This window comes from Dermacentor andersoni, chromosome 6 (assembly GCF_023375885.2).
Source record: "Dermacentor andersoni chromosome 6, qqDerAnde1_hic_scaffold, whole genome shotgun sequence".
Taxonomy (NCBI): Eukaryota; Metazoa; Arthropoda; class Arachnida; order Ixodida; family Ixodidae; genus Dermacentor; species Dermacentor andersoni.
In genome coordinates, this window is record NC_092819.1 from 90,061,641 (window position 1) to 90,087,778 (window position 26,138).

General features: G+C 47.8%; 1 protein-coding gene across 2 annotated transcripts in view; it reads right to left on the reverse strand.

Annotated features, from left to right (window-relative positions):
• Window positions 1-26,138, reverse strand: part of su(w[a]) (suppressor of white-apricot) — a 56,381-nt gene that overhangs the window by 15,560 nt on the left and 14,683 nt on the right. For both annotated transcript variants that reach the window (XM_050171312.3, XM_050171311.3), the window contains exons 4-9: window positions 23,775-23,839; window positions 16,419-16,629; window positions 11,420-11,493; window positions 5,428-5,599; window positions 2,219-2,419; window positions 1,095-1,481 (exon numbers count right to left, since the gene is read on the reverse strand). In XM_050171312.3, the coding sequence (XP_050027269.2) occupies window positions 1,095-1,481; window positions 2,219-2,419; window positions 5,428-5,599; window positions 11,420-11,493; window positions 16,419-16,629; window positions 23,775-23,839 (1,110 nt within the window). The remainder of the gene's footprint in view (window positions 1-1,094; window positions 1,482-2,218; window positions 2,420-5,427; window positions 5,600-11,419; window positions 11,494-16,418; window positions 16,630-23,774; window positions 23,840-26,138) is intronic.

A 26,138-nucleotide genomic window follows, 5' to 3' on the forward strand; every position in this document is an offset into this window, starting at 1 on the left:
ACTTGCGTCAGTTCTCGCTTGCGCTTGTTTTGGTTGGCTTGGTTTGGCCTCGTTCACGCTTGTTTTTTTACAACGGCAAGTCTAAACCGAGACGTCCCGATGAAAATGTTGTTGGAGAGAGTGCGCCATATCCGATTCTGTACGACATGACAGACCCTGAATACAAAAATGCCAAGGCGACACCCAGTACCTCATTCTCCTAGTATTTTGATACGGCGATGCCGCAACAGAAGCGAGTGCACCAACATGATTACGGTCAGTGGAAACGACTTCCGTCACCTTGATAAAACGTTACTACCGTTAAGAACATAAACACAGCGCCGATCTGTCAGCCGACAAAGGAAAAATCATGCGAGCATGCAGAGGGAAGCAGCGGTGGAGGCCCACTCTGGCCTCGGCAACTCCACTCCTTCGGTGGCAGTCTTAGGCGGCAGAGGTAATTAGCGCTATCCATCTAGCTGGCAGGAAAGCAAACCCCCTTCCCTCCCTCCCTGCCTCGCAATTACACTCCCATTGCCCTCCCTCTCAACTCCCTCATTTTCGACGGTCTCCACGCAGAGCCCCGCCAGCACTGCCGGCCCGGCGCCAGCTTGCACCTTGAAGTTTCGTTTTCTGCCATTATCGGGAAGCGAGCGTTAGCCAGCATGGGCAATTTCGTGGTCCTCGCTCCCTGCGTGCTTGCGCGCCACGATATTTCACAACTCCCAGCATTCGTGCATCATGCTATGGTGCACGAATATTTAAAGAACAAGTCCTCCTTTTAATACGAAGAAACTTTCGGGCCCCTTTGAGTTCAAATTATCGATTCAACTTGATGTAACTGATAACTTGTTATATCTGGGATAATCATAAGTAGGTTTGACTGTACTACTTTCCATTTCCTTAAACTAAATGCTACTGAAATTTGACTCAAGCTCATCTTAAACGACTTGAAGACCTCTAAAGAAGATGCTTTATTGGTTCACCGATTAGCTGATTCAACCGCACACTTGCAGGATGCAATTAAGTTTGCACACATTGCTCGAAACATGAAAATTGAGGTAGGTGACATGGAAGGCAAAGAGGGCCATGCATTGTATTGCCAAACTGCTTGCCTTTGTTGTAAAGTCTGTCACTGGGAGTCACCAGCGCTGGCTGGGAATTCGTGTCATTGCTGTCGATGTTCGAGAAGGGAGAGTCCGACTGGGACTCTGCCACGCTGCCATCATCTCCCACGCTGAGCCCATTCTCCAACTTGGGGCCCACCACGTCATAGTGCTCCTCGGTTGATTCCGCGGCATCAGCAACAGACTCGGTCTCCTCATCATTCTCAGCTGGCTTGGGCTTGTCCTCCGACTCAGTCTGAGCGTCACCCGGCTCTTGGGACTGTTGCTGCTCCTCTTGTTGCTGCTGAGCTCGCTCACTGAGGTATGTCTGCTTCTTGTGCAGATAGTACTGGTGGTACTCGTGGTCGGGCAGCAGGAACTCAAAGCGCTTGTCACCTAGAGAATAAGGACATGGCAATGCAGAGGCCGAGCTATCTCACTGGGATTACAAGTGGGAGTGATAAGAGCAGCAGTTTTCAAACTTGGATTCGTGAAGTTAGCGCTCGTGCACAAGCAAAGGAGAATGAAGTATCTAAACGTAGGCAAAAAAAAAAAAAACACTGGAGGTGTGCTACAATCACACAAAAATTGGGGCTGCTGGCCCTATACCCTCATAATAAAAGCGTGAAGAAGTCAAAAATGACTATTATGCAATGTCGTGTTTCCAGGTTTGCCTGCATTTGTAACAGCAGCTCGATTCAGGCTCCAAGGTATATAGCTCTGGAACTCCTTCCTACCTTCAGTGCTGAACACTGGCTCTAGTGCTACTTTATAGCATATGCACACCACATTTACCTAGTTCTAACATGCGTCTTTTCTCCAAGAAATGTGCTCCAAAAATTGGTTGCACTTAACAGTCAGACATAAAGCAAAGACTCCTGAGCTGTCGTAGTGCTAGCAATAGCAGCCTCTACTGCCAGAGCCAATGTCAAAGGCAATATCAATGACATCGTCACAGCATGGCGATTAAATTGTATTTGCACTATTAACTTAACATCACTGCTCTGTGTTCACTGTTGTGAATGCATCATTTTGTGTATGCACTTACGAACTAGCTTATTTTTAGTTTTACCTTCATAGCTTACTAAGTCCTATGATTTAGCTTTAGCCATCATGCAAGAGAACACACACACCTTTGCTCTTGACGATGGTCTCGAAGTCCTCGCCGTTCTTGGCAACATAGACAGCCATCTTGTCGATGATCGGTTGGACATCTGGGGGTGGCGGTATCGCATAGCCCGTGAGCACAGCTTGTGATGGCAGTAGAATGGGTTCCAGGCCTGGAGGTGGAGGCGGCACTGAACAGTCTTCAGGTGCTCCGTAACCTTCGTAGCCTGCAGACAATACAGAGGTGAGAATTTGGAGAGTCGGTTGGCCACATTAATTAATGGGGGCCCTGACGCACTGTTTCTTAAAACGAGAGCATGCCTTCCAACCAGTGAACATCAAAATTCATTTAAAAAAAAAGAAGACTAGTGGACAGAACAGAAAAATGGGAGAGGAGAAATAGCAAGCATTCTTTTTTAAAGGTTGCCCTGAAATAAGATTAGGAGAGTGCACATATAAAATATTTTTAAGTACAAATTGAATACAGGTACTGTCTTTGAATATCAAATCAAATATTGTACAATAATATGTACATTTATTTGTTTGTCAGTTTGGCTATTTTAACATGTTAGAACATCGCAATTATACATTGTCAACAGCAAAATATAGACAAGTTGTGACACTTAAGGTTGTGCATTTGACTCATTAACTTGGAAAACTGAGTTTCTCCCACCAGTTGTCTGTTCTGGCCAACCTGTGCCTTATTATACAGCATCAAATTCCCATAAATTCATGGGAATTTAGTCCTGCAACCCCCGTCACTCCTCGCATTTGCTTTCAAGCGATAAGCACAGGTGGCGGCATTGTAAAAGTAACAAAAAAGCAAAGCAAACACTGCCCCCACCCAACCAAAACGAAGTGGCGCTGTACTATTTGCTCGGTCCACTGCTCAGAAAATAATTGCAAGAACATAGCCTTTTCTATTTTCCATTGAAGCTGGACTTTTGCAGCACAGCTTGTGCAGCAGAATGTTACCCGTCTCTGTCCTTTCGGCTCCACCACAGAGATGGATAACAATGTGTTTATTGACAGTGCCATAGAGATCAACTTTCCACTTTTTTCGTTTCATGGTGCTCATGCCACCTATTCCATAGTTTTTGTGTGAGTGGCTGGGTCCACATTCTTCCTTTTCTCTCATCTCTTGATCTATAGCTATATATCGTATAGTGCAGAATATACCTAGGTTGAGGTTTTTTCAAAAAAATATTACTAAAAGGTCACCCCTCGACTTATACACCAGCCCTTGACACAACATGAATAGTCGTCTGGCAACATGTAGAAGCGCAGACCTTTCGGCATCCGCATCGTTATCGCCTCCTTGGCGACCGACGCGGCCCAACGTTAACGCGGCCTACGCAGTTGGACCGACGCCACTTCCCTTTCTGTGCTGCTATCGTTTCTGGCGTTGCTAATTTCCTGACAACTCGCAAAATGAGTACGAGCACTCGACGTCAGTTCACCGTGGCGTTTAAAAAGAAAGTCATCGAATATGCTGAAATGCATGGGAACATGTCTGCCCAGCGGCAATTTGGCGTCTCTGAAAAAAGTGTCCAGTACTGGCGAACGCAGAAAGTCAAGCTGTCAGCCTGCAACGAGCGGAAGACGTCCTTTCGCGGGCGCCGTGCAGCGCACCCGGAGAACGAAGACAAGGTGGCGGATTTTGTCCGCAAGCATCGTGCCAGATCTTTGCCAGTGACAGCGGAACTCATCTGCATCAAAGCTATTGAGATCGCCCGAGAATGCGGACTGCCCAAGGAACAATTCAAGGGCTCCATTTATTGGGTTCGTCGCTTCCTGCGACGCAAGGGATTCGATCAATCTGCCAGAAGCTGCCAGAGGCATACGAGGACAAGTTGGTCGAATTCCAGTGTTATGTTATCCGTCTCCGGCAGCAGCATGGCTACATGTTAGGACAGATCGGCAACGCTGATGAAACACCGGTGTGGTTCGACATGCCGTCGCCCACCACAGTGTGCAAACGCGACGCAAAAGAAGTCAAGCTTCTTTCAACGGGGAACGAGCATTCGCACTTTACGGTGATGCTCGTGTGTACTGCACACGGCAGAAAGCTGCCCCCATACATAATCTTCAAGAGGAAGACGCTGCCGAAAGAGGCTTTCCCGCAGGATGTTGTTGTTCGTGTGAATGAAAAGGGCTATATGACGAGGCCCTCATGCTCAATTGGATTAAGACCGTCTGGAATCGGCAACCGCACTCCTGCGGTGTACGAGCATGCTCGTCTTGGATGCTTTTCGCGGGGGCACTTGACCGCAGGTGTGAAGCAGGCACTCCGCGACGGGAGGACGAAACTCGCCTTCATTCCGGGAGGCATGACATCAACACTTCAGCCACTGGACGTCGTGCTCAACAAGCCCATTAAAGACAGTGTCCATGAACAGTGGATGGCCGGCGACAACCTGACGACCCCAACCGGCTGCGCAGGCCACCTCTCGCCACTGTGGCCACATGGGTGTCGCAGGCTTGGCACTCGCTGCCCGACGATATGGTGGTGCGGGCATTCCAGAAGTGTTGCATTGGCAACTCCTTAGACGGCACCGAGGATGACATGCTGTGGGACGCAGCCAGCGAAAAGCAGTCGTCTTCGGACGAGAGTTCAGACAGCTCAAACGAATGAGCAGGTGATGAGTCTGGTGGCACCACTAAATAAAACGAAGTTTTGTGCCTTATAATTTTTATGTTGACTTCTTTGCTTCAATGTAAGGGGGTCGACCTACGTATATTTCGCCTCGACTTATATTCTGCATTATACGGTATATTAAGCCTACAGTAGCATGCCAAACCTTTCGCTCGGCTAACCTCCCCACCCATCATTAAAATTTACTTCACCAGCACGCACATACTTTCACTGCTGGCTCAAATTACGGTTTCCCGGTGATGGAATACACAAATTATGTACACAGTGGGTGGGCTATGCAGTGTGTGTTCAGGAAACTACTGACCTAGGCTAGTGATCTGGCATACCGCAGCACCAACATTCTGAACAAGTGAGCACAGAGGATCCAAATGCAAAGTCTTGATATAATGAAAGGACTGTGCAAAATAGGAATTTGTCACTTTCAAATATTGTTGTATTGAAAACATGCAAATTGAACTAAATTAAACAACTGGATTCGCCTACATGTGACAGCAGTACACCCACAAATTCATTTATGCCAATGACAACGACACTGAAGAATAGGAGGAGTAAGAATGCACGTCTATGTGAAGCACTGACCTGCACCGTCAGTGTAGCCATACGCCGAGCCGTGATTGGCCGCTTCCTGAGGAGGGCATGGTGAGGCGCCCCCGGAGGGGCTGTCCAGCTGCGGCTTGAGGTTTTTGATCAGCTGTGAGTACGCATTCTCCTCCCCTTCCTTGGATAGAAACACCTTGGAAACAGCAACTGGCTGCACACAAGACAAACACGGAAAGGAGAAAGAACGCACAGGCGGAATCAAGGACACGTCAAACAACTAAGATTTAACAAGGACATTAGACTGCCCAAGCTAAAGCACGGCAAATCTCGCTCCCTTTACATATGAAGTTACCTTGTAGCTAACACTTGCTCACGAGATCTATTACGGGGGATTGCACTTCAAGGCTGTCAATTACCTAAACGCATCGAAGGCTAACACTAACTGCAAGAACACCTTTGATTTACACATCATGTCTGTCACTTCTTTTAAAAGCTATAGGGAATGTGTAATCTATCAAAATGCAGCTTCTACATGTGTTTCCTGGTGCATCATAAGTTAATGAAGAAACATGGAACAACATACCAAACGCAGGAATATAAGTCTAGATTTTAACTAGGCATAAGCTGCATTACAAGGTCTGTTAATAAAGGATGGTATGGACTGATGCAAAAAAAAATAATTGCAGATGTAATGTATGCACAACATTAACGGAGAACAAATGATTGATTTGCTATCTCCCTCTACTTGGGCCCTGATCATGAGCTCAACCAAACATTCTAAAGCTGACCAAAAAGAAAGAAAGCTCCTGCAAGAAAGTCCCGTTTGTGTGAGCACAATGTCACCTGAACTCACGCAATGCCTCCTTGGCGGTGTTTCGTTCGTGCAGGGTTTTTCTCCTAGGGCAGGCAAACACAATGTGGTTTGAGATCTTGAAGACACACAGGCACACACAGCAGCACTCAAAAGCACAGGGCAAAATAGAGGGGAAAGAATGGATGAGAAGGTCATACTTAGTACAATGACTCAACATGTACTTTGTTTACACCCGAACTAAACAACAAATACGTACACTTCTTGTTCTCATAAACACAGAGCGGGGTGGTTGCTACCATGTGCTCTTTACATATCTGCAGTTCCTAAATGTATACGAACATTAGCACAGTGAAACCCCGTTGATGCGTTCCTCGCAGTTGTGCGTTTCCGGCTGCTATGTTGCATTTTCGCGGTCCCGACCTATATCCCAATGACCCCCATGTATTAGGAGGGTGAATCAGAAAGTCCTTGCCCCAATTTTTTATTAGCCAAAATAAGGCACATAAACGTAATTGCAAGTACACATACCTTACACTATTTTTCTACATAGTAACCACGACGGTTCAGACATTTGTCCAATTGCAGCACTAAATTTGAGATGCCCCTGCGGTAGAATTCGTCCGGCTGACTGTGGAATCACCGTCGGACTTCTGTCTTGGCTTCATCGTTGCACGTGAATCACAACACCCCCACCTCACGCTTTTCAAAGCGAGACACCTTTCTCCATACGTGGTCTGCACTTCCCTGTGGCTTATGGTGGGTGTTTGTCCCTAGCTCCGTAGAAAATGAATCACACTTGTTGCCCATACACCGTGGACATGTGAAGCACAAGCATCTTCAACAACTGACAGCAGCGTTGTGCTGTGGAGCTAAGGCCGGGCCAGTCCAAGAAAAGTCTACCACTGGGAATGGATAGGTTTTACTTCGCATTTAGAGTCGTAATTTGGCTAAAAAAAAGATAGGGCAAAGGCTTTCTGATTTGCCTTCGTAAGTTCCCCTTTGATATGTCGCCATTCTGTAACATTCCCGCATCTTAGAATGCTTTTTAACAAGGCAGTCACATAAATTTATCGGTGCAGAGAGGCAGTACATTGCATCAAGTGACTGGCACGTTGCACCAAGCAACTGATATGTTGCAACAAATGATTTGAGTTAGCAATAAGCGATCGAAATTGCTCAAGCCAGGCGTTGCACAAGCATATTGGTAGAAAATGCGCACAAGGCAGTTGGTGAAGTGTCTGAGGAAATGTGCATCAGTTAAAACAAGAGATGCACAGGCCAGGAAAAAGCCCGGGAATATTGGGAGAAAAAAAACTGTTCTCTTTCTTTTTGTTTTTTCAGCAGAGAGAAAGTGGAAAATAGCAGTAAAATTTCCACATGCAATTATACTTGCCATTCTCTGGCGTGCAGCACATGATTCTAGAAGCAACTGTAGTTTCCTAAAGTACAGTCAATGACCCCTTTTCCGAACACCAGACTTTTTGGACATACCCAAAAATTTGGAGGACGCTTAAGCTTCGCCTTTAATAGTGGAACACGATAGCATTCAAAGATGCCTGACTGCTTCTCACGCTTCCCGGCAACTGGAGCGTACTTAATCGAAATTTTTACCAGGAAACGCTTGCCGCAAACGCTCTGCACGAAGCGAGCTTTGCGATGGAATCACGGCTGCTTGCGTGGGCCGCAATGCGGCGGAGATGAGCACCAGCTACAGTTAATGCAAGGAACTGGGCACCCATCGTGTGGGGGCGCGCAATATGGCGGACGCCGCGGCCGGTCTGTGAACGCTACAGCCGGTTTGTATGTGTGAAGCGATTTCTTTGAGCTTTCGCGTAACATATTATGTTTTCTCGTATAGTCAAAATACAATCAGAGAGCTATCATGTCTGTAGGTTGCGTGCAAGTCATAGTTTACCATTTTTTTACGTAGTTTAGCTTGAGAAATTCAATTAGTTCAGTAAATTCCTTATCACATGGAACGCCTGGGTTTACGTAGTTCTAAAATCTTTTTGCCTGAGAGATTTTTTGAGATACGGGCTCCTTAACGCTGTCGCATTAATAATTCAGAAGCCTTTGCAGCACCACCACGTACCTATAGAGTCGATATATAAGAATGTCTGAAATTTCGGACGCAAAAAAAAACACTTCACCGGCCGATTTTCCTGAATTTTCGCCATGATCCCAGGTTCTAAACGGTGTTATCAAAGCCACCAGTGCCACCATTTTGATTATCTCGCAGCGTCAAATAGGCGGCTTTGAACGCAGATCTGCTGGCAGCCATAGACCTCACCACAGCAACGCTTGGCCTACCTGCTTCGACATTCGCTACCAAGCTTCTTGCTATTTGGAGCTGTGCTTTTCATTGAAAGAATTCGTTGCTATCAGCAATGGCACTGACTCTGCCTTTGAAATCCTCGCCAATGGCTTCGAAGCTCGGAGGGCACGACGCATTGAATAATGCTGGTTCCCCTAAATCAGCTTCGCCTCAATACAATGCTATGCGGTGAAGCATAACAAGAGTGGGAAGAAGTGTCACGAGACACAGTATGTATATTCCTTAATTATACAGGCGTGCACGCGCCGTCTCCGGCAACAGTATGTGCACCGATACGCTTATTAAGTGTGCTGGCAGGCCTTCAGTGCTATTTCAGACATGCCTGTGGCGGCTTGCGCCTTTGAGGGCAGTAAAAAGGAAAAAGGCAAGCACTCAGCTTTTTGGACTGTGTGATTTTTTTATGTTTTCGCGGCCCCTGGGGTGTCCAAAAAATCGGATGTTGACTGTAATTACTATAGGGAACTCTGGCGCTGCAATCGTTCAGCCATTATGGGAATGATGGTTAGTACAGGCATTTGTCTGATCTTCATGCTCGTGTCTTCAGATGTCCCTGTGGCTCTGCTTACTTTGTCTGCTTTCATTGGCCTAAACTGCAAAGCAATCAGACCTTTTTTTTTAATGGAGAAAGAAATAAGACTCTGCAAACACATATAATCGCTACTGATTGCAGTGGTTCTGCTTCTCCACATGTCCACGACATAATGGTTTAAATATCGGGTGTCTGTGCGAGAGGTCCTGTGTTCCAATTCTGCCAATGGACAATTTTAATAATGCCTACCTTATTATTAATAGCCCAGTATTCTATTGAAAATAATGTGCTTGCAAAGTTGCAAAGCCATTCAAAGCCACAAGGATGAAGCTAGGCAAATCCGCATACTAACAGTTTTTCTCATGCTGGCTGGACCAACCCGCTTGCAGCTACCGTAGACACCAGCACCACAGTTTCCTCTAGTAATTGTATGAAACTCTGTGCATTACATTAATCAGTTGATGACACACACAGCTGCTAGGCTGCTGCAGAGACCTTTGCCATCTGCCAGTGGTGAACGAAAGTGGTCTTTGTTTGGAAATGTTTATAACTTTAATACAGATTCACAAGCAAATGTGTTTGAAAACTCATCTACGTAAATCAAATTTGATAGTGGAAGCAGCCGCAACTGATTCTAATGAGAGTGTGTCCAGAGAGAGTGACTCGGACAGTGTGGGACCGTTTTCTGTTATCAGATTACCAGCCTTTCGTAGAATACAACAAGGCATTCATTCAATTGTATTTGCAATCTCTGTGTATTTGTCACATGTAATTATGAATAATTATTTTCATTGCTGAAATAGTAAATATAAGTATTATTACTCGAGCTTTACTGGGGTTTAAATTTTTTTCTGAATTTCTCAAGCTTCCTGAAAAAATAAAGGAAGTTTTTTATTTCCTCCCACTCGAAATTTCTGGAAATTTTGCATCCCTAGTTAAAGCTTACCAGGACCCATGCACACTAAGCCAGATCTGCCGAGCGCAGGGCTACATTTATTTTGGGGTCTCTAAGGGTCTTATATGCATTGCTCATTCACTGGTTTTCTTTAGTCAGCATTGCCACAATAGAGCCGTGTAATGCAGTGAAGCATATGCAAAATATTACGGTGAAGCGTATCAAGAGTTGAAAGGGGCCACTGTCATGTTGAAACATGGTATGTGTCACTTAATTATACACATCTACACATGCAGTCCCCAGTCATAGTACGAGCGCCGAGCACTCTAACAACTGAACTGGCAGCCATTCAGAGCTGTTTCTAGTGTTGCTGTGGTGATCTTGTGGCCTTCCTTACAGTTACGGTTTCCCGGCTGTTATGTTTCTTTCCCGTGGTCCCTTGAAAAACGCATCAACAGGGTTCTGCTGTATGGTGGATCAATCACAGCCTGGCAATCACAATTTAGCATGTGCATTACTCCAACCAATATTAATTATGCAAAAGGTACTTCATTAATGCTCACAAATCACCGTTATCATGTAAACTAGAACTCTGACGGATTTTCCCTAGGGGCTTGTGTCACAGGATAAATATGTCATGCCGCACTGGCGTGCTGCGAATGACTCAGTGTTTCATGTTAAAGGTTAGATGCTTCACACAGCTGTCACAACCCTCCAAATGCGTGCCATAGATGTACTTGATTTAGCGGCAGTTCAATTAGTGTCACCATTATTAGCTAGTGTGTGCGTAGCTGGCATCAGACGGCCAAGCTGATGATAGAACTACCCACACGCACGATCATGATGCACCTAATTTAACAAGTAGTGCTCCGATGTTGGAACTGAAATGAGCTTCTGTATTCTTGCTGTGCCAAATTTGTGCAGCAACACTGATGTTCCCCGTTGCGTCAATGCCACCCATCGCATTTCATTCTCGCAGCAGCAAGGGGTTGTAACATTAATGCCACCCATCGCATTTCATTCTCGCAGCAGCGAAGGGTTGTAACATTAGATGGTGCTGACGTTGAGCGTGTTTGCGAGCGTGTTTGGCCCCTCAGAGAAATCCGTTAGACTTCCCCTTTGTGAGCACACATCTGAAGGCACAGCACGATTTACTCAACAAGAAGCAGTACCTTATGTCTGGTTCTACAACCTGGGAAAGGTATCCGCTAAAAACGTTTAATGATGCTAACCTAACCCAAGCTTTCTTCAGAACTCTTAATCACTACGAACTCTTGATGGTCAACAGCAACAAATGAAGTCCAAATGCAATGCAGCCAAGAAAAGACTGACCCTCTTCTCAAGTGCTCCACTATGCACAGCTCTAGAGGAAAAAAACTGACAAAACAGAGACAATTATGCCCTCAATTTCCATTTCACAGTAACAGAAAAAAGAAAGCAAAGTGCATAGGAGCTCACCACAGCCGGCGCTGATGTGGCAAACAAGCTTGGGTGCAGGTAGTGGTCGTCTTCATCGTCAGACTCCTCATTGCCTGCAGCAAGCAGAAGTGAAAGGAAGCAAACGATGCTTTAGCTGTGTCTCGAACAGACCAATTTCACAACATTCAATGTGCGAACACAACCGCCCTGCCAGTGCCATGATGCAACGTAAGTTCAGTCAGGCATGTCTGGACAACCATTATTACTTTTAATGAAAAAGATACTGCAGCTGAGCCCGAAGGCCAAAGCACTGACAGTGATAGCAATGAGGGTTGTTATATGCTCAGCCATGCCTGCACTCTCCCATCCATGTGCCCCTTCACCCCACACAACTGCAGATTACACAGTCTACGAGATCAGCCCACTTTACTCGGCGAGAAATTGATGGAGGAAACGTGCCAAACAAACCCCAAGAAGGCAAAAAAAAAGGTTCACTTTAATAAATGAGTTATGTGGCTGAAGGCAGATCCAGTAGAACCTCGTTCATGTTTTGGAAAAACGATGAGAAAAACCATGCTAACCAGAATGTATGATGCGAAGTCACTAAAGAATTTGGCAGACTTAAATGTAGTTGGCATTCTGCGAATCATTCCAAGCAGGAACCGTTAACGTGTCCCGAGCTGGCAGGGCTCGAGCGGCCAGAGACATGCATTGTTGTTTTTGCGGTTTTGGCAAGTACGTTTGCGTTCATCGAATTCAGCCTGGGTCAGCAGCTTCTTCAAGCGGGGCATTTTTGTGGGAAGTTTTGACGTCTCCACTCGGTGCAAATCATTACAGCACCACAGTAGAATCTCGATGATACGATCACGCTTGATGCGAATTTCTGAATGATAGGAATTTTTCTAAAGTCCCGGCCCAAGACCATTACGTCCCGGCTCAAGGTCATTAGCTTACAACGTCCTAAATTTCTAATGTTGCGAACAGCTTTTCACGCTCTGGTGATGATACGAACAATCTAGCTGCTGTGTGATCCTCAGTGGCGTCGGTGAGGAGGCCCTGGCACGCCAACACTGGTTGGTGCCAGGCTAGCAGAGTGACTGCACTGGTCGCATTCCTGTTGCCAGGGTTCCTGTCACATTCCTGCTGCCATTGGCTTTGCTGCTTGATCAGTACACGGACAACAATGTTTATAAGTTGGACGAGGCTGTATTATTTTACAAAAGGCTGCCAACGAAAACTTGTCCCAAAGGATGCAGCTGCCACAGGAAAAATACAATCCAAGGACAGAAAACCTGCCCTGTTTGGTGCAAATACGTCCAGCAGTCCCAAGCTTCCACTGTTGATTATTGGTAAAATGGAGAAGGCTCAGTGCTTTAAGAATGTGCGACTCGTTCCTAAGGACTACATGCTCTACAAAAATAACAAAATGTCCTGGATGACTGCAGCAATGTCCGAGGAGTGTGTATGGTATCTTGGCTAAGTTTGCTGCCGTGGGGCGGAAAGTTGTTTTTGTCGTGAATAACTGCCCAGTCCATGCTGACATTCATAACTTGAAAGCAATTAGGTTTGTCTTCCTATCGCCGAATGTCACGGCAGCCTATGGATTAAGGAGTGATTGTACATGTGAGGAAGATTTATTGCTGTCATTTGCTAAACAAAATACTCCTGTGCTATGGCAATGGCGAATAATATTCTGTAGACCTTCAGGGTGCCATTCGCCTAATCGTGCACGCCTGGAAGCAGCTGCAGGGCTATATGATCAGGCATTGCTTCAAGCACACACGGTTTTTCGAGTAACAAGACAGTTCCGGAAATGATCTAACGACAGTTATGATGACATGTCAGATGTCAATTGCATACTGGATGATGAAAGAGAGGCACTGTGTGCCCGCGCGAACGACTTTGGCAGAGACGATGAGAGCAACAGATTAAACTTTGTGGACTATTTGAGTGCTGCACTTGATGTCAAACATCTTAAGCAGACTTGGAAGGAGAGATCTGCGACAGTGGACCTTCCAACAAACATGGAGGCGATGTTGAGCCCACCTGAGCACCAGCTTTGCTACAGTGGCCAAGTCGCTGAATGTTCTATGCAGTTTTGTTGAGTGCAACGGTGGCAGCAGTGAAAAGCTGTGCACTTTTAGCCAACTGGACGGCATGACCTACGGTGCTGTGCTGCAAATTACTCTGCCAGACAGTCGCACATCGATGAGTACTTCAAGTGAATGTTTCGCAGGTGAAATAAAGACGTAGTATTGATTTGTATCATCAAAATTCTACAGTAATTAAAGTGTATTAATGGTGACCTTGAGCAAGACAACCGGCAATTTTCAGCAGGCATGTTCAGTTCGCACGAGCTGCACCCATACAAGGCGAGCAGGTGGGCATGCATGCCAATAGCATAGTTTCAGCGAGATTGCTGTTTGACAAGGACGTCTGCTTCATGCTTACACGGCGGTGAAGTGTAAACAGCATGTAACTTGCAGGCGTCGGTTGAAGGCTTGACAGATGAACTTTTCCGCAGTTCAGTTCTCATTTTCTAAGTGAAATTGTCTGGAATTCATTATACTGCAGAAATTAGCAGCCACAACTTCCTGCATGTACAGAACCAGTTATGAATTCCTCGGATGACCGAGTCCAAGACTTGTGCTAATATCAATTGCCTGACTTGGTGTCAAGCACACTGTCATCTTGGCTCACCACCAGGAAGATGGATGCCCTTAGACAGTGACGTGTGTTGTGCCTTGTCGCACGGAAGTGATCGACTGACAATGTTATTGGTTCCGCGTGGTCTATCAGTGGTGGAACAGCCGGTTCACCTCTCGGCGCAGGTCCTGGCGCAGACGAAAAGCCAATTTGGCACAGGGTCCAATGCCCGCGTGCATACCATATACCATGCAAATATTACCAGATATAATCGATATGCTGTGGAGACGGGTTCGCGCGAGGCTCATCTCCAAGCGTGGTCAGGAAAGGACATGACACTCCTCCACACTGCAAAGCACAAAGGGCGCTATACCCGCGTTCGTCGATACGGCACAGACAAGGCACCACAGACAGATCAACAAACGCGTGGTTATTAACCCAGGGTGCAACGCAGTGCAACAGTCACGGCTTGTAAGCAAAGGGTTGCCGCAAGACCGATTGAGTACGCGCCCCTGCACTGAACAGAACATCATGCAATACACTCATGCCATGCCATTTACATTACAGAAGTTTTGAATAGGGGCCGCAAAGGCTTTGCAGCCGCAAATAAAATAGCTTCAGTCCCACTCCACATGCGCCAGGCACAAATACGGTTGTGTATTAGCATAGTTACCCAAACGCAAAACTCGACGACAGAAATTCACAAACAACACAAACTCACCACAGAAGTATTGTGTCAACAAACATGGCGACACCCATTGGAGTGGCGGCTCTCGCCGTGCAGCACATTCAAACTCGGTAATACCATCCTTAACCATGCACCAAGTGCGATTCTGATTGCAGTGGCCCTTTTGCAAAGCCCCACTATCGCCCATAAACATTGAAAAAGTTTACCTTTAATCCTAGAATGTGACATCATCCTTCGGCAAACTCTGCAGTACCATGTGGGTCCAATGAACACCGAAATAAAGCACCAGCAAGACGGTACACCGGCACTACATTGTACGTTCGTCAAATAAAGAGTTGCAGTTTCGCCCAAAAGGTGAAGCATCGGTTGTGATAGCAAATTAGTGGACAGCTATATGAAGTAGTAAGGATAGTAGTTCTATCGGCCATATAAACTTTGAAAACATTTGCTTAATAACTGAAATAACAAGCATGGTGTCAGCACGCACACTCGCTGTCAAAGAGCTGGTGTGAGCGAGTGAAGTGACTTTCATGCTGTCTATCACTTCAACGCAAGAGCGGCTAGAACACAGCACACACGAAGGTACGAGTCCTTTCAAGATACAGCACACGCTACCGTGCAAAGTACACACTTGCTGGCAGAGTCAAAGCCGCCCCCTACCTCCCGCGCTGCCTCCCCGCTTTCCTTCATATATAGCGTGCGAGACTGAGCCGCGATCGTCACTTACCCTTGCGTCCGGTCACGACAGTTGCGGCCGGAGCAGAACGTTGCCCCCCCCCCCAACTCCTATCCTCCGATGGCCTTTCACGCGACGGAAGATGGTGCATTTGCTCTCTGCTTTCTCCTTTGTACATGCCAGATTGAATCGCAATCGTCAGCTTCCCTCGCACGCTTTTACTCGCACATACAGCATAGGACTTGCGGCGATGGGGTTGTCGCCCTTGGACGAACATTACAGAACATCACGGTGATGGCAAAAATGTGCCTGGAGTGTTCATAAAAACACTTCCGCAATAAAATGCACGAATGACGAATCGGACGACTCTGACAGGCCCATAGTTTCTCACTATGGATGGGCCTCTGCTTCCTTCTATGATGATGATGATAGCATGCTGTCGGTTTTTATTTCAGGTTTGCTGGCTGAGAAGTATCAACGGAAGGAGCATTTCGCTTTTATGCATTCTTTGGTGCAGGCTCAGCACAATCTTCCGCTAAAATGCCGTTTTGTCACAGAATGGCGCAAAGAGTTGCTCTCGGCGCAGTTTCGCGCAATTGGCACAGCTGTTCCACCACTAGGACTATGTGCAGCCAGCAAGCTCGAGATGTCCTCAAGCTACATTTTTGTGGCGTTTTGTCTAGAGTCTATTCCCGAACTGACTGGGACAAATAAAGCATTGGTTTGCCTAATTTTACTTATCTCGAAACTCCACTCACACTGAAATTCTTTCCAATTTTTTTACAGTTTTGAGTAAACAGGGTTCTAGTGTAATACTTGAATCGAGTACAAATCAAACAGCAAAGACTATTGAAATTGTATTCCAAATTTCTGGTATTCACACACCCCTAGCCTTAGCTTGTTTCCAATTAAGGTCGCTTCCCGACACACGGACACACACGCACACTTTATTTCAGTTTACGTCCCTGCCTTTAAAGGCTCACATGAAAAAGCCCGAAATGTGCCCTCAACCACCTTGACCCACTCACCAGTTGACTCCTCAACGGGAATGTAGGTGCCGCACTTGATCTGCTCGACAAGGAAGCGGTAGTAGACGTTAAGTGGGTGGTCGAAGGAAAGAAAGCTGAACTGGGGGTTCCCCGCTTGCTTCGTCTTCACCAGGATCTCCATCTGGGCCCCATGCTGAGACACAAACAGGGCTGTCTTCTCAATGATGGCGTGCAACTTCATGGTGGGGGGCTGCGAGAAACACAAACAGAGGAGGCCAATGACTTTCAGAGCTCTCACTGAAAGCTGCTCCCAAAGCTGTGGCATTGCAGAGGGAAAGGGTGGAGGTCAAGGACTGCACAATGATCACTGAAACAGAATCTCGGGATGGACGGATGGATGGACTACCTCATTCAGGATTCGTAGCAGCCCTTGCGAAAGAGAGTCAAGAATTTTCAAATGCATTCAAAGCCCTCACAAGGCATTTTCAAAAACCAAACACTGTTAATAAACAACAAGCATTTTTTTTTGTTGTGCATGGAATGAAAAAGTGCTCACCAAGCTTCTTCCGCATAAACAATCACCAGCCACAACAAACAAGATGATTGCCTATCACAAAGATGCTACAGCAGAATCGCGTTAATTTGAACCCCTTTAATACAAAATGATGATGCAGTCCCGTCAAAACTATGTGCAAAAACGGCTGGCATATGTTAACTTGAACATACCATGCCACCAACCGTGCTCTCAGTAGTGCTTCCAACCTGACAGTGTGGTGTTACATTTCGCCTACAACGCGCGGTATAGCCGGCGCGGATGCAACGGACGCCGGGGCTTCGTTCAAAGCGGCGGACATTTTGGCCCGTTCGGAGCTCCCGCAAAGCCTCCCCGCCAAGCGCGTCCAGGCGTGTTTCAGTGCCACGTGTCTTCGTGTGTGCGTGTGTGTGTGTGTGTGTGCCCACGCTTATCAAAGCGCGGCAGCCGGGGAGAGGAGCTCCCCAAGTGAAGCGAGGAGGTCTGACAGGCGCCGGGTTGGCGGATGCGTCACTACACTCGCCTCAACATGTCTCTCAGCGTGTCCGTGCCAGCCGTCACGTGGCCTCGTCACGAGGCCTTCCTTCTTGCCCTCAACTGCGAAAGTATAAGAGCAGCTGCTCCCGGACGCCGAGAGAGGCTCCGATTTCTTCTGTTGAGTAACGTGCACTCCCGTCTCTCCACTTCGGTCGACCTGACCGGCCGCTCTTTTGCGATGTTAGAATAAACAAGTTGTTCTGTTACCAGTCGACTCATGCTTTGCCAGGACCTTCGGATGCTTCCAGTTGTGCCCCAGGCCGCCAGGCCAACGCTACCCTTGGGGCTTGCGACCCATTTGCAACAACGGGCGTCAGCGCTGAGATTCCAACAACTCGTGCCAGCGGTGCGATTTACTACAACTGGTGGCAGCGGTGGGATCGCGACAGCGGAGGCCAGCAGCGAAGATATGCGGTCAACTGTATGCTGAGCAGCACAACGACCATCCGGGAGCAGTGCAACGAGCCCTGTGTGATGACTGGTTGCCTGCAGCGGAACGACTGCGCTGAATTCTTGGCTGCGAGGTTTGGTGAGTGCGGGACTTTCTTCTTCTGAGTTTTGCCAGGCTTTTGTTAGTGTCAGAAACAGAGCTGGTAATTGTGGTTGTCGTTGCTGCCGGATTAGTTTGCGGCAAGACAATAGTAGGCAGTAGAGAAAGCAGCATTCAGAGCAGCCATGGATTTGAAGTCGTTGCGCAAACCGAAATTGCTGGAGCTTGCAAGAGAGCTAGGTCTGGATGTCTCAGACAAACTCAGAAAACCAGAACTGCTGAGGGCTGTTCTTGAGTTAGAAGCTGAGGATGACGAGCTGTCGGAATGCCTTGAGACCATTGAGGAGAGGGAGACGGCAAAAAGACCGGAGCGCGAACTTAAAGAGCTAAAAGAGAAAGAAAAAGAGGAGCGCGACCGTCAACACGCTTTGGAAATGAAGCGTCTCGAGTTAGAGATGGAACGCGCTCGTAATGGAAGTCAGGCACACGGTGCAGGAGAACGAGTATCGTTCAAAATGACTGACCTGATGCGGCTGTTTAAGCTTGGAGAGGACATTGGTTTGTTCCTGGTTAACTTTGAGCGAACGTGCGAGAAGCAGGGGTTCTCTCGGGAAACGTGGCCACAGCGCTTGCTTACTTTGCTACCCGGCGAGGCGGCCGACGTAGTCGCTCGCTTGAAGAGAGAGGAGGCAGAGGATTTCGACCAAGTGAAATCGAGTCTGCTAAAAAAGTACAGGCTGTCAGTGGAGGCGTTCCGTCGGAAGTTTCACGAAAATGAGAAAGGCAGAAGTGAGTCATATACAGAGTTTGCCTACAGGCTTATGTCAAACATGCAGGAGTGGCTCAAAGAAGAGAAAGCGTTTGGTGACCACAAGAAAGTTCTGCAGTGTTTCGGGCTGGAACAGTTTTATAGTCGGTTACCTGAGAACGTGCGGTACTGGGTCTTGGATAGGCCAGACGTTAGTACGGTGGCTAGAGCCGCTGAGCTAGCCGAGGAGTTTGTGACGCGTCGGGCTCGCGGAGCTAAGGACGGTCAAAAGGGTGAATTTGGCTCCAAGTTTGAGAGGCCGAAGTTCACGCCCATGAGAGCAAGGGGGAACACACGTAGTGCGGATGCGAGTGAAAGCAGTCCAACCGAACATAAGGAGACGGCGGCAACCGAAGCCGAACGCAGAAAGCGGTTCGAGACGAGGCAAGCGCGCGTATGTTATACGTGCCAGAAGCCGGGTCACTTTTCGGCGCAGTGTCCAGAAACAAAAACAAAAGTCGTGTTTTTGTCATTATGCAGCACTGACGAGAACATGAAGCTTCTCGAGCCTGACATGCGAGACCTCCTCGTGAATGGGAAAGAGTGCCGAGTGCTTCGCGATTCCGCAGCTACGATGGATGTAGTTCACCCCTCTTACGTAGAACCCGATATGTTCACCGGCGAGTGCGCATGGATCAAGCAAGCCGTGGAAGCTTATAGCGTGTGTCTGCCCGTAGCAAAAGTGCTTATTGAGGGACCTTTCGGAGCGCTTGAGACGGAGGCCGCAGTGTCATCTATGCTGCCCCCCCAGTACCCGTACCTATTTTCGAACAGGTCCGATCACCTCCTGCGCGAGAAAGGGCTTTTGTTTGGTGGGGCTAGCGTTCAGGCCTTAACCAGATCGAAGGTTCGGGAGCTCGCTGCAAAGGCGGTAGTTGCGGGGCCGACGTTGTCGAACAATGAGAAAGGGTCAGAGGCGCAGCAAGCTGATATTCAGAGCACGCCCGAACTGAAAAAAATTGAGCCTGTAGCGTTAAAGGCACCAGATACTGGAGAGGAAATTCCCGATGCGGGAAAGTTAGAAGAGCTATCTGCAGATTTGTTCATCGCGCCTACGTCAGATGGACTGAATAGGTTGCTAAAAGTCAGCCGGTCGGCTTTGATAGCCGAGCAAAAGAAGGATGGCAGCCTAGAAAACATCCGCTGCATTGTCAAGGAAGGTATCGCCAAGAAAAATGCTCGCTTTGTGGAAAGAGGTGGGGTCCTGTACCGGAAGTATCTAGACCGCAGGGGAGTGGAGTTCGATCAGCTGATCGTGCCTCAGTGCTACCGTCAGGATCTGTTGCACTTGTCGCATGGGGGTTCGTGGTCCGGACACCTAGGAGTTAAGAAAACTAAGGACCGTCTCTTGCAAGAGTACTATTGGCCAGGGTGTTTTCGGGACGCAGACCACTTTGTGAAGACATGCGACACCTGTCAGCGGGTTGGCAAACCAGGGGGCAAATCGAGGGCGCCGTTGAAGTTGGTACCTATCATTACGGAGCCTTTTAGACGGCTCGTTATTGATACAGTGGGACCTCTGCCGGTAACAGCCACGGGGTACAGACACATTTTGACTGTGATCTGCCCAGCGACAAAGTTCCCTGAAGCAGTGCCGCTTAAAGAACTCAGCTCAGTTGAGATAGTCAATGCACTACTGTCCATATTTGCGCGAGTTGGTTTTCCTGCGGAAATCCAATCAGATCAGGGCACAGTGTTTACTAGCGCTTTGACGACAGCCTTTCTCGAAAGGTGTGGGGTAAAGCTGTTAGACAGCTCAGTGTACCACACAATGTCGGATCCCATTGAGAAGCTCCACTCCGTCATGAAGCGCATGTTGAGAGCATTGTGGTTTGAACAACACACTGACTGGGAGCTGTGTCTGCCTGGGGTGACGTTGGCATTAAAGACCGCGCCGCATGCGGCTACGTGGTTTTCGCCAGCTGAGCTAGTGTACGGTCGCTCGCTGCGTTCTCCGCTTCGCATGCTTCGAGACGGATCACTGCCCTCTCCAATGGCTGCAGACCATCTCTTCCACAAATGGCCGCCTCCTGCGCTGGAGCCTCGCTTCGCAACAATATTCCTTTGAGGTGCGTTACAAAAAGGGGAGTCTCAACGGTAACGCCGATGGCTTAAGTCGAAGCCCCTAACGTAAGAATCAGCCTCAGAGTTGTTTGTTACTGATGTTTTTCTTCCTGAGGCAGGATTTTTAACCTATTGCTTTTGCGTAGTGTTTCAAAGTGATGATGTGCTTTCTAGTGCAATTTTCCGATTTGTCGACGCGTTCTGAGTGCTGCTAAACTACTGTAAGGAACTAGGCAGTAGTATAAAAGGGGAAAGAGCCTGGCAGGGCTTAGTGAGGGTTGTGCCGTGCTTGCTGACTGAGCGGTTGAGTTTCGGCGTAGTTCTAACGCTTGCCGGGAACGAGAACAAAAATGTCAACTCTCCCGAAGTCACTTTGCAGTGTCCTGTGTGAACCTGAACGAGAGAACGAGGCCTTCTCTGTGCGCTGCGCTCAAGAAACGCCGAAGGACGACCGACTTCGGTTATGAGCATCATCAAGCGACATCCCTCCGGACAGCGGATGCAGTCCCCTGACCATCGGGATCTCCTTCCCCCGGCGGGGCGGTCTGTTACGTTTCGCCTACGACGCGCGGTATAGCCGGCGCGGATGCAATGGACGCCGGGGCTTCGTTCAAAGCGGCGGACATTTTGGCCCGTTCGGAGCTCCCGCAAAGCCTCCCCGCCAAGCGCGTCCAGGCGTGTTTCAGTGCCACGTGTCTTCGTGTGTGCGTGTGTGTGTGTGTGTGTGCCCACGCTTATCAAAGCGCGGCAGCCGGGGAGAGGAGCTCCCCAAGTGAAGCGAGGAGGTCTGACAGGCGCCGGGTTGGCGGATGCGTCACTACACTCGCCTCAACATGTCTCTCAGCGTGTCCGTGCCAGCCGTCACGTGGCCTCGTCACGAGGCCTTCCTTCTTGCCCTCAACTGCGAAAGTATAAGAGCAGCTGCTCCCGGACGCCGAGAGAGGCTCCGATTTCTTCTGTTGAGTAACGTGCACTCCCGTCTCTCCACTTCGGTCGACCTGACCGGCCGCTCTTTTGCGATGTTAGAATAAACAAGTTGTTCTGTTACCAGTCGACTCATGCTTTGCCAGGACCTTCGGATGCTTCCAGTTGTGCCCCAGGCCGCCAGGCCAACGCTACCCTTGGGGCTTGCGACCCATTTGCAACAACGGGCGTCAGCGCTGAGATTCCAACAACTCGTGCCAGCGGTGCGATTTACTACAGTGGCCACATGCTGGTTGCTGCTCCCTTCTCCTGTTCCAAGTACCATATTTTGGTGCATATAACCCAGACCAAAAATGAAAAAAGTTTTGCAGTAAACAGCCAAGTCGAGCTGCGGGTTATACACGCCAAAAAACGGTGCTTGCAAGCGCTGCCATTGATATTGAATTTCGACCTTCAATGCAAATAAGTAGAGTCGCCGATGGATTTTTATTATGTGGAAGCAGCCACAAGATTTTCCAGATTATCAGGCAACTAGAACATTTTTATTTTGTTGCATTTGAGAGCCAGCGACAAAAGATACGGTTTCATGTGTCGACGATATTTTCACATCAGCAGTAGGAAGCGAAGCCAACCATGCTTTCGCGTCCACTCCACCCGACACGGCTGATAGTGCCGGCCGCAGCAGGACGACACTATGAAGAAAAGCAATAGCAGTGGGGAGTGAATGCTTTGTCTGCCTTTCATTTCAAACCCTCTGCGAAACTCGAGATTACGCAACCTCCAGTATTAAATGAGCAGGAAGACAGTGCACGTGATGCCACACCATCTCGATACCACTCTTTGCACACATGGCAGATTATCTCTAAAGCAGGGCGTGTGCTGCGTATGGACTCAGCCGCACTGACAGCCACGCACAGTCATGGCCGCGCTTGAAAAGGAGATGCACATTAACCCCCCCCCCCCCACTTCCTCCTCTCGTGCGTGCTTGATCACATTACCCAGAGCTCACTCCCCTCCCCCATTTCACCTTGCTTGCGCAGCAAGACAGTACTCATGGTCCTGCATACAGCGCGTGATTTGAGAGGTGCGTTCATAAGTAGCCGCTTCTAATTCAACCATTTGACTATCTGCATCTGCGGATGTTTCCATTTATTGTCTTTGTACTCCTTGACCAAGGTAGTGAAATTTCGTTATATTGATATCGCGTATAAACGCACTTCATTGCACTTAATTCTATTAAGGTTATATATACACAGCACTCTACAGACAACAAATTATAAAAAGATAAATATTTTGTTTCATCAAGAATTTCGTAATGTCGAGGTTCAACTGTATTACTGCTCCAGCATACGCTGCCGTTGTGAACCAGGCAGCGAGAGATGTAGTTGAAAGTCTGCAGCGCTATTTCGAACATGAGGACTGCGCATAATTATTGGGCGCCCTTTCGCGAATGAACACAATGTTGCAAAAAGACGCTACAATATTACAAGCTGAATGCAATAAAGTATTTTTTTTTTTCAGCGCTGTAGCATTAGAACAAACGGACGCTCTTTGACTAAAACAACTGCTGGTAATTTTTGTGCCTTTCACTTAAATGAAACTTCACATAAACGGAACACATTTCTCTCTCCGAGTTACATTTAAGTGGAGCCTACTGTAGATAAAGTTGTTCACTCCCACTAAAATCACTTTTCAATCCCAGTACATTGGAATGTGCCAGTTGATTACCTTTGCACCCTTTTCTACATTTACAATGACAATGACCCTGCTTACAATTTCCAGCATAGAGACCAGTTTTGTGGCATTGCTGCAATGGGTTAAAGGAAATGTGCATGCAGCAGAATTATTCGCCAGTACTCTCAAAACTATAAGATTGTTCTCAGTTTTGAAGGAACTACAAGACATTGGCCTCGCAGATACCCAAAACTATGAAGGTTGTCCAAGTCAGGTGCTTTTGCAGCACTGCCTATGCACACGGCAAGAGCCGAGTGAACCTGTAACAGCTACTAATACAATGAAAGAGAGAAAAGGGCTACTCACTGTAGGTACTGACACTGGAATGTGAAGGCCCTTGGGTGCCTTGAAGGGTACCTCAATATCATCTTCTGCAACATGAAGGGAATGACGTGTCACACATCACAAAGTAAGCCATATCCACACACGTACTTGAGGACATCGAAAAAGTATATGCATGGAAAAACAATAAGGGCGACACCTTCTGGACCATGCAAAAGATAAGCGGTGCAAATGTAATCAGCAGTAGCCTAGCACTAGGTGCAGGTCTTCTGCCAAATAAGCTGGATGCTTGGGAAACCAAGTAAAGACAAACCTTTTTATAACGAAGTCGGAAACTACACGAAAATTACTGCATGAAAATACCTTGGTTATATTTTAAATTTGTTAAAATCATACACGCAGGTATTGGCTAAAAGGAAAATTGTGATCAGGTGATATGGAATAAATGCAAGCAGTGTGCCTCCGAGGAAGCGGCAAAGGGTCTCCTGCACATTCTGACGGTGCTTCATCTTGCTGTGTGAATATGAGGCACGGGAACAACAGTGAATTACAGTAGAACCTCGTTCACATGTTTTGGAAAGAAAGCCACGAGAAAAACCAATACTAACTGGGAAAACATACGATCCGAAGTAACTACAAAAATTTGGCAGACTCAACTATTGTTGACATCTACATAATACGAAGCCTCGCGCGTATGGTTGCGATACGAGACTCTGACGAGCGTCAAGCTGGTGGTGTTCCAGTGGCCAGAGACGCGTTTTGTTGTTTTGCTATTGCGTGTTGTTTTAAGAGGGTGACGGGAAACCAAAACGAAATCGAGCTGGTGGACAACACCGGATGCCACCGAAGTGAAATGCAATGCCCACATTGCGCCGCCTGCAGCAGAGAACAGCGGGGGCACGTTTGGAGTATCGCCTACTAATAACATGTAGTACGCTACCAATGGCACTACGCACCAGGCACTGTAAAACATATAGGTGAAGATGCTTATCGCTATAGGTTTGGTGGTGATACCTCTGAATGCCTCATGCGACGACCCAAGCGGAGATTTGCTGGTACCGGAATAAAAAACTGTGTGCGCCGTTGTTTACATGTGAAATGGGCAGGTGAGTATTGTGGTGAAGCTGCCATGGCAGGCAGCTACATACTGTACTTCATTGTGTACGCCTCGCGCATTTTCTTGTTTACGTGGAATCTAGCAGCCGGAAATACACGTTTTCCGGCCGCTAGATTATATAATTATTCAATTAATTAGTGAGGGTGACGGTTATATGCTAATGTGACCTTGGGGTGTGTGAACCGTACAGCAGTGCTGCTTCACAGTGTCGTGAAGCCACATTTCAAGGCAAGGTTCTCCACCATTCAAGGTTTCCTTATCTCTTAGAAAACTCCACCCTCTCTCCACCCCTGCATGTTGAAGATCCCTTCTCCCCTTCCTCATGGTTGACCATTCTCCTCTTCTTTACAGATTGCCATTTTGCGGTAAGCAGTTGGCAAATAGTGCATGCGGCACCGGAAGACTACGTTACCGTGACACTCCTTCGATTTGCACAAAGTGTTTCACAATACAGTTGAACCCACTTATAACGATACCGGCTTTAACAATATATCGGTTATGACGATAAGAAGCTGCTGCATCATCGACTTGCGTATGTTTTCCATGGTGAAATAACCCGTTTACTACAATGCCCCGACGCTGCATTATCGGTTATGACAATGTAGTTTGGCTGCTGGGTGTGTAGCGAAAGGCGAAATCCTTGAAAATAAAAAAATTAAATGAGAAATTCGAGCCGCTGCACGATGGGCCACTGCTCCAACAGCTGCCACGCGCTAATTTTCGAGCCATCTCCACGTGGCTCTCTCCCGTCGCCCTTCCACTCCTCTGAACACGAATGGGCTGCCACCATAACTCTACGCTGCCCCATCCTTCGAAACACAAATGGATCGCGCCAACTGCGCCGCAAGCAGATTGCCCACATGGGGCGTGTGAACCGCACAGCAGTGCTGCTCACGGTGTCGTGAACGCTGGCTCCTCATTTAGTGCAGTTCTGTGAACAGCTTAGTCGCTCGCATTCATTTTTGTTGGTTGTGTTGAAGTCGTTCCTGGCCAAGCAGTTTCTCAACTTCGCTTGACTCGCCGCCGAAACGTAAGATGGCTGATTCACCCGCTGATCATCGGCAATGCACGCCGTTGCCGGTGAAAAGAAAGCGCACGGCTATAGATTTGGAAGCTAAGTGCTTCTAACCGATGAGACGATCGTCGCGAACATGCTTGCATCGGATAGTGACGGCGACGACGGCAGCGATGACGCGGTAGGGCAGCTTGCCTCAACGTTGTCCTCACAAAAGGCCCGGCATGATTCAGCCCTTCCGGGGCTTCGTTTCTGC